Source organism: Colobus angolensis, unplaced genomic scaffold (genome assembly GCF_000951035.1).
Source record: "Colobus angolensis palliatus isolate OR3802 unplaced genomic scaffold, Cang.pa_1.0 Scaffold199, whole genome shotgun sequence".
NCBI classification, from domain to species: Eukaryota; Metazoa; Chordata; class Mammalia; order Primates; family Cercopithecidae; genus Colobus; species Colobus angolensis.
This window is the reverse complement of record NW_012115143.1, coordinates 1,758,254-1,769,359: the sequence shown is the minus strand read 5'-3', so window position 1 is coordinate 1,769,359 and position 11,106 is coordinate 1,758,254. Positions and strand designations below refer to the sequence as shown.

Sequence of the window (11,106 nt, the reverse complement as noted above, 5' to 3'; positions counted from 1 at the left end):
TTTTTTTTTTGAGATGGAGTTTCACTCTTTCACCCAGGCTGTAGTGGCGTGATCTCAGCTCACTGGAACCTCTGCTTTCCAGTTTCAAGCAATTCTCCTGCCTTAGCCTCCCGAGTAGCTGGGATTACAGGTGCCCGCCACCATGCCTGGCTAATTTTTCTCTTGAGTAGAGATGGGGTTTCACGTGTTGGCCAGGCTGGTCGAACTCCTGAGCTCATGATCTGCCTGCCTCGGCCTCCCAAAGTGCTGGGATTAGAGACGTCAGCCACGGCGTCCAGCCAAATTCTTTTTTTTTTAATCACTCGAAATCAAGCATGTTGTAGGTACCAAAATTCTAACTCAAGGTGGCCTATGAACTGGGTTCATAACTTACATCTATCTATACATATAGTGGCTCCTAGGCAGGTAGCTGGCCTTTTAGATACTCATAAGCTGTCTTGGAGACACATGCCATTTGAGTACAGTAACTCTGCTGAGACTCCAGATGTACCTTATTTACTGTTGAGAGCTAGTCAGATGAATGAGACTGTCCTGCCCCCTAGCATCTGCACATGAGGTATTCTTCTACACTAATTTTTCATACAGGTGTGCTAGATTTTAATGAGTCACTCAAATTCAGTTATTCTCCAACATAAATTCCCCACAAAATAGAATATATATAGTATATACTCCACTTGACCCAAGATGATTAAACTGAAAAAGACAAAAAAAATTTTATTGCCATAAATTAATCCAGTAGGTATATTTGTGGAAGCACGCGTCAGTTGGTTAGGGCAATAAGCGCCTCTACCACGTTGCCCATGTGTTCCCGCAAGCTGCGTTCTGCTGCTGCTCGAGATATCTCCATCTCGGTCATCTGCAGAAAAAAACCATGTTACATAGATTCCCAGGCATTAATGTGCAACCAAATATTCTGACTCCGCTTGTTTCAGGAAACAACCCAAATTAAGCAGAATAGCCTCCCCTCCCCATACAGTAGTTAGGCACTACTACTCACTATCAGCTCCAGATCTTCCTTCTTGATAGTGACTTTTGCCAGTTCTTTCTCCCTGCAAATGTTTAAATATATTAGGCCTCATTCTCAACCAACACCATAAACTCCCAGGAAGGGTCATTCCCAGATGTGCCCTGTAAAAAAATCTTGATAAGCTCTTGATTGAAAGTAAAAACTCCAGGGCCGGGCGCAGGGGCTCACGCCTATAATCCCATCACTGTGGGAGGCGGAGGCGGGCGGATTACCTGAGGTCGGGAGTTTGAGACCTGCCTGACCAACAAAGAGAAATCTCGTCTCTACTAAAAATACAAAATTAGCCGGGAATCCCGTCTCTACTAAAAATACAAAATTAGCCGGGCGTGGTGGCACATGCCTGTAATCCCAGCTACTAGGGACGCTGAGGTAGGAGAATCGCTGGAACCTGGGAGGCGGAGGTTGCGGTGAGCTGAGATCGTGCCATTGCACTCCAGCCTGGGCAACAAGAGCGAAACTCCGTCTCAGAAAAAAATAAAAATAAAAAATAAAAACTCCCACTAATACTCCTTTCCCCTGGAGTCTTGGCAGCAGGAGTTGCCAGGAGGCTTTCTGCTAACAAAGTTGTGGCGCCTAGATCTGCAGGAATTGGTGATAAAGTTGAAGAGCGGTATAAAGGCTTAATAATGGTTTCTATTTTTGTCTGGGGAGCGGGGAGGGAAGAACTGTTAAAGCTGGCTGCCCCTGAAGACTTACCGCTCCTGTTTGGCTTTCTGCTCCCGGGACCTTCTGTCTCCAATCACAGACATGGCCTATGGCAAAGGCAGGTCTAGTTACTGCACCGCTACCCACAATTCCTAATAATCTACAAGGCCAATAAAACAAGGGGTTCATGTATGGATTCACGATGACAAGTGTTACCAGGTAGCAAAGACCATGTTTAATTCCATTCTATGCACCTGAGGTCCCCTTAAACCCCCTATCAAGCTCCTTTAGGCAAGCGGCGGGCTCCAGTGACCCTTGTTTCCCTCGGCTCTATCCTACTGCCTCCTCCTGCCATCGGGATCAGAACCCCGTCTTGGAGCGCTGGCTTCCAGCTACAGCCTCAGAGCCCCCCTCTGCTCTCAGCCCGCCCCGACATGCTCTTGGCCAACTTTACCGTCTCCAGATTGGAACTCTGGATCTCCTTCTCCTCCGCATAGTCGGTGACCCGCTCCAAGTCCGCCGCACCGCTGTCATGCTTCCGTGGCTTCTCGGGAGGCCGCTCTGGTCCACTGGTCTCAGTCTCTAACTCCAGCTCCACATCCCCCTCAGTCGCCATATCTGTTTCACCACGCCGCCGCATAAGCCCCACCTCACGGCGACTTCCGGCAACTGACACACAGCTTCCGCCCGGGGAGGAGGCGGAGCTGGCCCTGGGCCACACCTTCTTTCTGCTCCAGTTCTAGAAGCTTCAGCGTGGAAGGTGGTTCGTCTCTCAGACTTCCTTTCGGGTTTGTACAGTGTTTTGTGCAAGGGCTTTCTCTCAGACCTAACCCGTCACCGCTCCAGCCTACCCCACCGACATCGTTACCACCTCATAAACTAGGAATAGTTCCCTCAACACATAGACACGCACCCACCTCAGGGAACTCCGTTCAACCTGAATGGATGACGTCTAATCCTAAACCAATTAAGAATGCTAATCCACAGGGGGCCAGATAGACAAACTGCCCCATAATCTGGAGAGAACAGCCTGAGTGGTCGCAGTGTTGAGGCCCTGAGGCCAAAGCTCCTTCACAGGACGTTTGCATTTACCACATCCTGGAGGTCAGTGTTCTCTTCCAGACGTCCGCATTCTGCCCGGGACCCGGTGCTCAGCCCCAACACAGTGGCAGTCCAATGGGCTGAGGACAGAAGCAGCTGCTGCTCTCATTTGCCTTCCATCTGGTGGACCTAAGCCTAATCCCTGGGACAAGGATGGTGGGTGCCAAGGCCGGCCCCAGCCCCAGCACCTCCCTGGGCCTGGCACAGCAGCGCAGCGGAGGCAGCAGTGTCCTAGTGAAAAGCCCCTTCTGTCAGGTGAGAGGGTGCGCAGGGTAGAGTGGCCGAAGCTGGGGAGGAAAACATGCAGAAGCCAGTAAAAACGACAGGCCTCTTTTCTCCTCTAATGTCATTCTGGTACTTTGCCCCCGGTAATCTGTAAATGTCTCCCGCCATGTTCCCAGCCCCAGGTGTTTAGGTCTAGAGAAAGGTCAGATATCTCAAGCCTGCTTATAATGAAAGCCCTACTAAGTTGTCAGTGGAAGGCAATCCCAAATGGCTGGAATCAGCTTGAAACAGAACCTGAGTAAAAGGAAGAAAGGGGAAGGGGAAATTTTGGAATTCAGCCTCCTGGGTTAACCTCACACATACATTAACGTATGCCTTTCCTCAGCAAGTCTCCACCTCGCTGCCTTGCATCTGCTCTACCCCCAGGTGTGCTGCTGTGGGCCTGCTCCTTGTGCCAGCTGCTGCCACTCTAGGTGGCCCTCTCTCACCGCATCCACTTGCAGCCGCCTGTTCTACATCCTCCTCCATGTGGGGGCCTCAGCAATCTGCTGCCTCCTGCTGTCCAGGACAGTAGTGGAAAGAGTGTGGGGCAAGACACACAGGGTAAGTGAGAGGGGGTGGGGTTGTCAGGTGGGAAGAGATAAAAGGAAAAACCCTAAGATAGATTTCGGTTGGGGGCAGGAGACAAATGAGTGGTCATACCCGTGACAAGTAGGTACCTTTCCATGCATTATGACTTGTCCTGCCATTTCTCAAACACACACTCCCAGATCCAGATGCCCTCAGGGTTGTGTGCCCACCTGTTTGGCCTCTCTGACTGTCCAGTGCTCAGTGGCTCTGGGGCTGTGTACCGAGTATGTGCAGGAACCGCCACCTTCCACCTGCTGCAGGCTGTGTTGCTGGTCCACCTCCACTCCCCCACCAGCCCACGGGCACAGCTGCATAATAGGTTTGTGTGTACTTTCTGGGTGGGGAGGGGACAGATGAGGGAAAGTAGACACAAGCTGGGTAAAGGAAGTTCCGGAATGAAGTAATAGCACTGTAAAAAGACAGAAAACAGGTTTAAGTCCCTGCTTCTGGTGTACTTGCTGTATAACCTTGAGCCAGACACTTATCCTCTTTGTGCTCCTAGCATCTAAAATGGAGATAACAGGGGGGTTATCTTGGTAACATAATCCTTTATAAACTGTAAAACATTGCCCAGATGCTATTATTTAAGTATCTTTGAGTTAGAATTTGGAATAAGGGGCAGTAGGCCTGTCCCAGCCCCCTCTCATTTGGGATTGGTTCCTCCTTGTCTCTTCTGTCCTCTTTCCTATATTTTTGGTTTCTCTTTTGCCTTTGCCCATAGGCACTCTTCACTGTCCTTTGCCTTTTCTTCTGAGTCTGGTTTTCTTTCTCCCTCCTAAGCAGCTTCTGGCTCCTCAAGCTGCTGTTCCTGTTAGGTCTCTGTGCTCTTGCCTTCTGCATTCCTGATGAGCATCTCTTCCCAGGTACTCTCCCTCCTATACTCTTGGCAGGAGTGGGCTAAGTTTTCTAAGATAACAAGTGGGTAACAAGAGGAGTAACAGCCGGGTGCGGTGGCTCACACCTCTATTCCCAGCACTTTAGGAGGCTGAGGCGGGCGGATCATGAGGTCAGGAGATTGAGACCATCCTGGCTAACATGGTGAAACCCCATCTCTACTAAAAATTCAACATATTAGCCGGGCATGGTGGCACGCACCTGTAATCCCAGCTACTCGGGAGGTGGAGGCAGGAGAATCACTTGATCCCAGGAGGCAGAGGTTGCAGTGAGCTGAGATCACGCCACTGCACTCTAGCCTGGGTGACAGAGCAAAACTCCCTCTCAAAAAAAAAATAACGATTTGACCACATTTTTCCACCGGTGTCCATCTTGCAGCATGGCATTACATTGGCATCTGCGGAGGCTTTGCATTCATCCTACTGCAGTTGGTGCTTATTACAGCTTTTGCCCATTCCTGGAACAAGAACTGGTAAGGGGCACATAACCCTAAAGCCTCTTCCTGGGGAGGTTTCTAGTATTACTACAGGGAGAGGGCTGGACAAAAGGCATGGCAGAACACTGGTCCCACAGCTTCCCACTGAGCAGTATCAAAAAAAGCTTAGGAATGTGATGACTGTGTGAGCCAAGTAGGATGGAGAGTCACAGCAGTCTTCTGGGAACATGGGAATAGTTGGTAATGGGTAAAAGAGTTGGAGCTCTGGCTGGGCCCAGTGGCTCTCGCCTGTAATCCCAGCACTTTGGGAGGCCGAGGTGGGTGGATCATGAGGTCAGGAGTTCGAGACCAGCCTGGCCAACATGGTGAAACCCCATCTCTAGTAAAAACAAAAATTAGCCAGACATGGTGGTAGGCACCTAGAATCCCAGCTACTCAGGAGGCTGAAGTAGGAGAATCACTTGAACCCAGGAGGTGGAGATTGCAGTGAGCCGAAACCACGCCATTGCACTCCAGCCTGGGCGACAGAGTAAGACTCCCATCTCAAAAAAAAAAGTTGGAGCTCCAAGCCATTGCCGACTTTCCACCCTTAGGCAGACAGGTGCAGCTCAAGACTGCAGCTGGTTCCTGGCTGTCCTGCTGGCCACCCTAGGATTCTACAGCATGGCAGGTGTGGGAGCTGTGCTCCTATTCCGCTACTATACACACCCAGCTGGCTGCCTGCTCAACAAGATGCTCCTCAGTCTGCACCTTTGCTTCTGTGGCCTCATCTCCTTCCTCTCCATCGCTCCTTGCATCCGCCTCAGTGGGTACATGCCCTACAACATTCCAGGTTTTGGGGGCCTTAAAAGCGTAGCAAGTTTCATTACCTCCCTAATCTCAATTATTTCATAAAAGAATCTCTGCTTCCCTACCCCCACCAAGGGATGGGGAGACAGAAGTACAAGTGGGGGTAGAAATGGAGGAAATTGCCAGCCTGTAGACTAAAGCAATGATACTCACTCCCCAGAGCAACCCCGCTCTGGCCTTCTACAAGCTTCTGTCATCAGCTGCTACATCATGTATCTGACCTTCTCTGCGCTGTCCAGCCGTCCTCCAGAGAGAGGTAAGGGACACGACCTGGATTCTCCATGCTAAGACCTTTTTTTGCCCCTGCCAAATACCTAGCTGATTGTTCTTAATACCCATCTCTTCTGTTGTCCCTTCCCAGTAATCCTTCAAGGACAGAATCACACCCTGTGCCTCCCTGGCCTGAGTAAAATGGAACCCCAAACACCAGATACCTCTCTAGCAATGCTGAGTGCTGGCATCATGTATGCTTGTGTGCTTTTTGCTTGGTGCGTAAAAGTGTCAAGGGTGGAGGTATGAAAGGACGGTGCCCAAGACAGGGAAGGATGGTCAGGAGAATGTCTGGGACCATAGAGTTTAGAGCAAGACTAGAGTGAGAAAAGCTCTCCACAAACAGGGACAAATTCTAAGAATAGTACTTTGTTAGATGATCTGTATGAGATGAAGGGGGTTGGGGGAATGATTTGAGAATTTAAAATATGTCCAAAGATCTTAGGGCTCTCCCATGAATAGAATTCCAAATCTTTGGTGGAAAAGGGCACAGGGAGTATGGTACCCTCTTGAGGATTACCAATATGGACCAATTGGTAGTAAATGCCCCCAGATAATACCTATTTAACTAGACCAGCTTAAGAACTCTATTATTTCTCAGCAATGAGGCCTCCTACCTGGCTGAGGTATTTGGACCCTTGTGGATTGTCAAGGTTTACCGCTATGAGTTTCAGGTGAGGATAAAGAGCTCAATACCCCAACACCCTCCCTCCCCCACACAAAGACACACACACATCCTACCAACCTCTACCCAGAATGCTGATTATAGCTATTACCTTTTATTGAGTACCCACAATGTGCTAGGCAACTGTGCTAGATACTTTTACATAATCTCATTTAATTTAACCCTCACAACAACCCTGTGAGGTAGGTATTTGCTCCATTTTACAAATGGAGAAATCGAGGCACAAAAGATTAAACATCTTACCAAAGTCCGCACAGCCAGTTATATGCTGGAGCTAGGATTTGAACCCAGGTGTGCCTCCACTTTTTAATACTAGACCAATCTTTTCACGAGGGAAGTTTCCTAGATTAACACCCTCACATCTTTTAAGACCATTCCAAAACCTGCGTTATATGTTTTGCAGAAGCCCTCACTGTGTTTCTGCTGCCCTGAAATAGTGGAGGCAGACGAAGGTGAGTGCCAAGTGAGAAACCGAAGAAGTGGTAGATCTCTGTGGAGTGCCGTAAGAACCCTCAAGAGCCTTAACAAAGGTAGTTGGGGGAGAGAAGAGGTGTTTCGGCAGCACTGCTCCCAGCAGCCATTTCATCTCTCCAGGGCAAAGGGGTGGTGCTGCTAGGCCAGCTGACCAAGAGACCCCTCCAGCTCCTCCAGTCCAAGTCCAGCATCTTTCCTACAACTATTCTGCCTTCCACTTCGTCTTCTTCCTTGCCTCACTCTATGTCATGGTTACCCTTACCAACTGGTTCAGGTAAGATGGAGGTGGGCCTTAGATACTCTCCTGAAGAGCTATTTTACAGAAAGAGCAATTCAAGGCCATTCCAGACACGTGGGTCTGCCATAATTGGTGAGGAGGTAGAACACGTCTAAAAGCTAAGGCCCTTCATACTCTCTAACCAGAGCCTTTGGTTACACAGCTATGAGGGAGCAGAACTGGAAAAGACCTTCATCAAGGGTAGCTGGGCCACCTTCTGGGTCAAGGTTGCCTCATGCTGGGCCTGCGTACTCCTCTATCTGGGGCTGTTACTGGTACCACTCTGTTGGTCCCCCACCCAGAAACCCCAGCCCCTTCTCTTGAGGCGCCGCCGCCACCGCATCATATCCCCAGATAACAAATACCCTCCAGTCTAAGTCCTTTTCACAAACTGGGGTTCCCCTGACATTGTACTCCTAGAGTTGGCTCAAGGGGAACTGTCCAGCCCAGCTCAATACCTCAAGGACACATGGGGAGTTATCTCCCTTTGAGCTGAAGTCAATACTATGAACTTGAAGAAGTAGTCAAATACAGTCTAATGCGCTGGACAGAGTGACTCACTGGAGCTACTGTTTCTGCATCCCAGCTCAAGAGCCTAACACCCAAATCAGCAGCTCAGGAACCACTGCTGATCCCAGCAGACAGTGTGGCACCAGCCTTTTCCTGGCTCTTGGGCTGGAAGTGGGGGTGGGGAAAGACCAACAGGGACTGAAGACTCGGCATTGCCCTTGGAGAAAGGAAAATAAGCAGTTCAGCCCTGGGCACACAGATATAAGAAGCCCAGAACCACAGAACAAACCAGGGCATAGGAAGAAAGGAGCACAGAGCTACCCCAGGTTTTAATCCTGATCTTGAGGTCAAGGGAAGCGGGAAGACAAAACCACCCTCATTCCATGAGGAATGACAGAAGAGAATGTGAACACTTGACAGCAGCTGACCACGGGAAGTTGGTGAGCAGCAGGATTTTTTGGCCAACTTTCAAGTAGACGAACAAACTGAGGAAGAATGAGGAAGAGAGGCATAAACACAGATCTTGCAGCCTTCACTCTTAGGCCAACTCCATCCTAGAGATGGTGTTCAAGGGTGGGGAACAAAAATCACAGAAAAGAAGTCTCTATGGTTCTTGGAGGATTCCTCTACCACATATCCGGAGTACTTGTTTGGTTGTCATTGCATAATAAAAGGCTTCTGTGATGTTTCACTTACTAAGCCTGTATCCACAATCTGAGTCTAAAGAGCTCTCCCTTTTTGGTGGGAAAGGGCAGTCATTCCTCCAACCCCATCCCCCCAAGTCCCCAGTCAAACCAGGCGCTCAAGGAATTACAAAGCTACTTTTAATACTTTGGGGTGAGCCCCACAGGAATAAAAAACACTGGGAAGGGGTAACCCCCTCACCCCCGGGAGTGGCCCAGGGGGAGAGAGGCTACCTGAGGGGAAGGAAGCACAAAAGGGACCCGCTGCAGACTCAGGGCAAAGGGAATGCCATCGGTGCTGGGACCTGTGAGCACTACAGGAGGAAACGCGAGCGTGGTGGGACTGGCTCCAGGCACACAGGCGAAGGGCAAGAGGGTTGGACACGAAGCCACAAAGCTACTTGGGTTCCTCCTTCTTCTCGTTTGCCTTTTTCTGCTTCTGCTGCATGATCTCCGAGTCCCTGGGGGTAGAGATGATGGGGCACTGGGAGGTACCAGAGGGCAAAAAGGACAAGATGCAGGGGGATGAAGGGCACAAAGGATAAGATGGAAGTGGATGGGACTAAGTTCAGCGTTTGGCTGCTGTACTCCCACCCTAGGAGAACAAGAGGAAGAGAGCTGAGGCTCAAAAGGCAACCAGTCTCCATCTGGCTGTTGCCCAAGGGGTCAGAAGTCTGGCGACACAGGCCCAAGGCTCTCTATTCTGTGTTGAGTACCACACCCAGCAACACCAGTGATAGGTTGGGAGAAGGGAGGAAAACCGAACAGCAAGGAGGGCCAAAAGTACTGGGCTGCCATAACCACAACTGTATTTGAAATGTGAAGCTCCCTGCCCTTGCCCTTAAGGTCAGACCCAGGGACGCTCAGAAATCAGAGTGAGGGCAGGCGCCCGCCCCCGTCCTTTCCTGTAAGGCTGTGAGCTGACAATTTGGAGGGTGGGGAGGAAATAAAACCCTAGAGGAAGCAATGCACTCTGCTCCTCACGACTAGTCCAGATTCAAGCCCTGAGGTAGGTCTCTGCTGCTGTAACCCTTGGTCTAACCCAGGTCTCCACCGTCCCTTTCCCTCCCCTCCCTGGGGCTACCTCTGCTTGCGGGCGGCAGCAGAAAGCCCGTCATCTCGGCGCTTTCCCTTAACCGAGTCGCTCTGCTTTTTCATATTCTTCTGGCGGGCGAGCTCACGCTGGTTACCGCCTAAGGAAAGAAGATTAAAGGTGAGCTACGGGGGCCGCTCTGCCCACACACCGGCGACCCTTCTGCCCCAGCACAGCCAGCAGCAGGATCCAACACCACTTCAATCCCCGGGCCCGATAACGGCCCACTTCGAGGCCCAGGCTGCTTGGGTAGGGGGGAGTGGCGAATCTGCCACGGGCCAGGTCAAAATGAGGAGCGGAGAAAAGGGGTCCAAAGGGCGAGCTGGAGGCATGTTTTGGGGCAGCGTGGGCCCCAAACAGCTGGCGGGGTGTGTGTGGACGGTTTGGGTCTCTGTGGGGGATGGGTTGACTTGTGGAGTAGGGGGCTCTGGGCCTATCACCGGGGCACTAGCCTTCTCCTCACACCGCGGAAGATCCGGGAGGGCCTATGCCTAACGCGGAGGGGTGGTCCCGTGAAGTGGCCGTAGGCAAAGGGCTCGATTTCCGGGCACCGAGTGTGAAGGTGGCTACAGAGCGCGCCCAGAGAAAGGCCTCAATAGGGAAGCTACCGAAGGTCAAAGCAGGCGACTCGGCGGTAGTGTTTGGGGTGAACGGAAAGAAAAGGGCAAGGAGAAGAGGGCTCGGTGCTCACGGGTCATGGCGACGGCAGCGGCTCCGACCTGCCTCCGTTACGTCCCCTCGTTCTGTCCGACGTTGCAGGTCCCGCCCCTTCTCGCAACGTAACGCAGTCGTTCCTTTCCTCCCCGCCCCTTCGCCCCCGGGAGCCGGCTCCCATTGGACAAGGAAAAGCACGTGGGTCCACGGGTCGTGCTTGAGCCGGGGAGGGTAAGTGGCGGAGGGTCGCGGGCGGAGCGCTCAGCGTGGGGCGGGGCCTCACTAGTGAGGCGTAGGGATGGGCCTGGAGAAACTAGGCCGGGTCACGTGGGCAGGGTGGGGGTGGAGGGGTGCGGCTGGCGATGTGGCGCTCCCGTGGGCTCGAGCACGTGACCGTGCAGAGTGACCTCATGCGGGGACAGTTTGGGGTACTGACAGAGTCGTCCTGAAAGAAAGCCCGGAGACGGAGGGCGGGGTTTCAACCAGTTCTGTGTTACGAGTACTCTACGACTGAACTTGTTCTTAGGATCATCTCTCAGCCACTTATTTGGAGACGGATTGTTGACAGCTCGCTTAAAATCAAGTACAAACACAACTTCAGAAACCCGCTTCTATTGCCATTTTCCCCTTCCACGCCCCTTCACTGTAGAAAA

General features: G+C 51.5%; 3 protein-coding genes across 12 annotated transcripts; 1 reads left to right on the top strand and 2 right to left on the bottom strand.

The window, feature by feature from the left end:
- Window positions 1-274: 274 nt before the first annotated feature.
- On the bottom strand, window positions 275-3,410 carry HYPK (huntingtin interacting protein K). 3 transcript variants are annotated; one of them, XM_011941151.1, is made up of 5 exons: window positions 2,765-3,111; window positions 2,127-2,418; window positions 1,724-1,779; window positions 998-1,049; window positions 686-856 (listed from the first exon to the last, which is right to left on the bottom strand). In XM_011941151.1, exons 2-5 carry the CDS (start codon window positions 2,310-2,312, stop codon window positions 761-763), a joined length of 390 nt encoding a protein of 129 aa, XP_011796541.1. In that variant the 5' UTR covers window positions 2,313-2,418; window positions 2,765-3,111; the 3' UTR covers window positions 686-760. The 3 variants fall into 3 exon arrangements, with proteins under 3 accessions (XP_011796540.1, XP_011796541.1, XP_011796542.1); XM_011941150.1 differs by having other exon boundaries at window positions 275-856; window positions 2,127-3,410; XM_011941152.1 differs by lacking the exon at window positions 1,724-1,779 and having other exon boundaries at window positions 686-1,049; window positions 2,127-3,410.
- Window positions 2,668-8,703, top strand: SERINC4 (serine incorporator 4). 4 transcript variants are annotated; one of them, XM_011941153.1, is made up of 12 exons: window positions 2,816-3,028; window positions 3,425-3,601; window positions 3,769-3,947; window positions 4,412-4,491; window positions 4,901-4,994; window positions 5,552-5,763; window positions 5,968-6,063; window positions 6,169-6,295; window positions 6,679-6,751; window positions 7,166-7,214; window positions 7,357-7,510; window positions 7,677-8,703. In XM_011941153.1, the coding sequence occupies exons 1-12, from the start codon at window positions 2,927-2,929 to the stop codon at window positions 7,888-7,890; spliced, it is 1,557 nt and encodes a 518-aa protein (XP_011796543.1). In that variant the 5' UTR covers window positions 2,816-2,926; the 3' UTR covers window positions 7,891-8,703. The 4 variants fall into 4 exon arrangements, with proteins under 4 accessions (XP_011796545.1, XP_011796543.1, XP_011796546.1 ...); XM_011941155.1 differs by lacking the exon at window positions 5,552-5,763 and having other exon boundaries at window positions 2,668-3,028; window positions 3,384-3,601; window positions 7,677-8,610; XM_011941156.1 differs by lacking the exons at window positions 2,816-3,028; window positions 3,425-3,601 and having other exon boundaries at window positions 3,773-3,947; window positions 5,552-5,767.
- Window positions 6,846-10,681, bottom strand: SERF2 (small EDRK-rich factor 2). Of its 5 annotated transcripts, XR_001001664.1 has the most exons (4): window positions 10,491-10,608; window positions 9,791-9,899; window positions 8,941-9,167; window positions 7,991-8,508 (listed from the first exon to the last, which is right to left on the bottom strand). XR_001001664.1 is itself a non-coding variant. In XM_011941157.1 (3 exons), the coding sequence occupies exons 1-3, from the start codon at window positions 10,495-10,497 to the stop codon at window positions 8,905-8,907; spliced, it is 513 nt and encodes a 170-aa protein (XP_011796547.1). In that variant the 5' UTR covers window positions 10,498-10,608; the 3' UTR covers window positions 6,846-8,904. The 5 variants fall into 5 exon arrangements, 4 of the variants coding, with proteins under 4 accessions (XP_011796547.1, XP_011796551.1, XP_011796550.1 ...); XM_011941157.1 differs by having other exon boundaries at window positions 6,846-9,301; XM_011941161.1 differs by having other exon boundaries at window positions 6,846-9,167; window positions 10,519-10,541.
- Window positions 10,682-11,106: the final 425 nt, after the last annotated feature.

What these genes read in the sequence shown, in the direction of transcription:
- HYPK (XM_011941150.1), bottom strand. Translation starts at nt 2,312, where the DNA reads ATGCGGCGGCGTGGTGAAACAGATATGGCGACTGAGGGGGATGTGGAG. An exon ending in CAGAAAGCCAAACAGGAGCG is followed by an intron (nt 1,050 to 1,723) that starts GTAAGTCTTCAG and finishes AAACATTTGCAG; the next exon opens with GGAGAAAGAACTGGCAAAAG. An exon ending in AGGAAGATCTGGAGCTGATA is followed by an intron (nt 857 to 997) that starts GTGAGTAGTAGT and finishes TTTTTTCTGCAG; the next exon opens with ATGACCGAGATGGAGATATC.
- SERINC4 (XM_011941153.1), top strand. Translation starts at nt 2,927, where the DNA reads ATGGTGGGTGCCAAGGCCGGCCCCAGCCCCAGCACCTCCCTGGGCCTG. An exon ending in GCTTGTGTGCTTTTTGCTTG is followed by an intron (nt 6,296 to 6,678) that starts GTGCGTAAAAGT and finishes ATTATTTCTCAG; the next exon opens with CAATGAGGCCTCCTACCTGG. An exon ending in ACCCTTACCAACTGGTTCAG is followed by an intron (nt 7,511 to 7,676) that starts GTAAGATGGAGG and finishes TTGGTTACACAG; the next exon opens with CTATGAGGGAGCAGAACTGG.
- SERF2 (XM_011941157.1), bottom strand. An exon ending in GCTGCCGCCCGCAAGCAGAG is followed by an intron (nt 9,302 to 9,790) that starts GTAGCCCCAGGG and finishes TTGTTCTCCTAG; the next exon opens with GGTGGGAGTACAGCAGCCAA.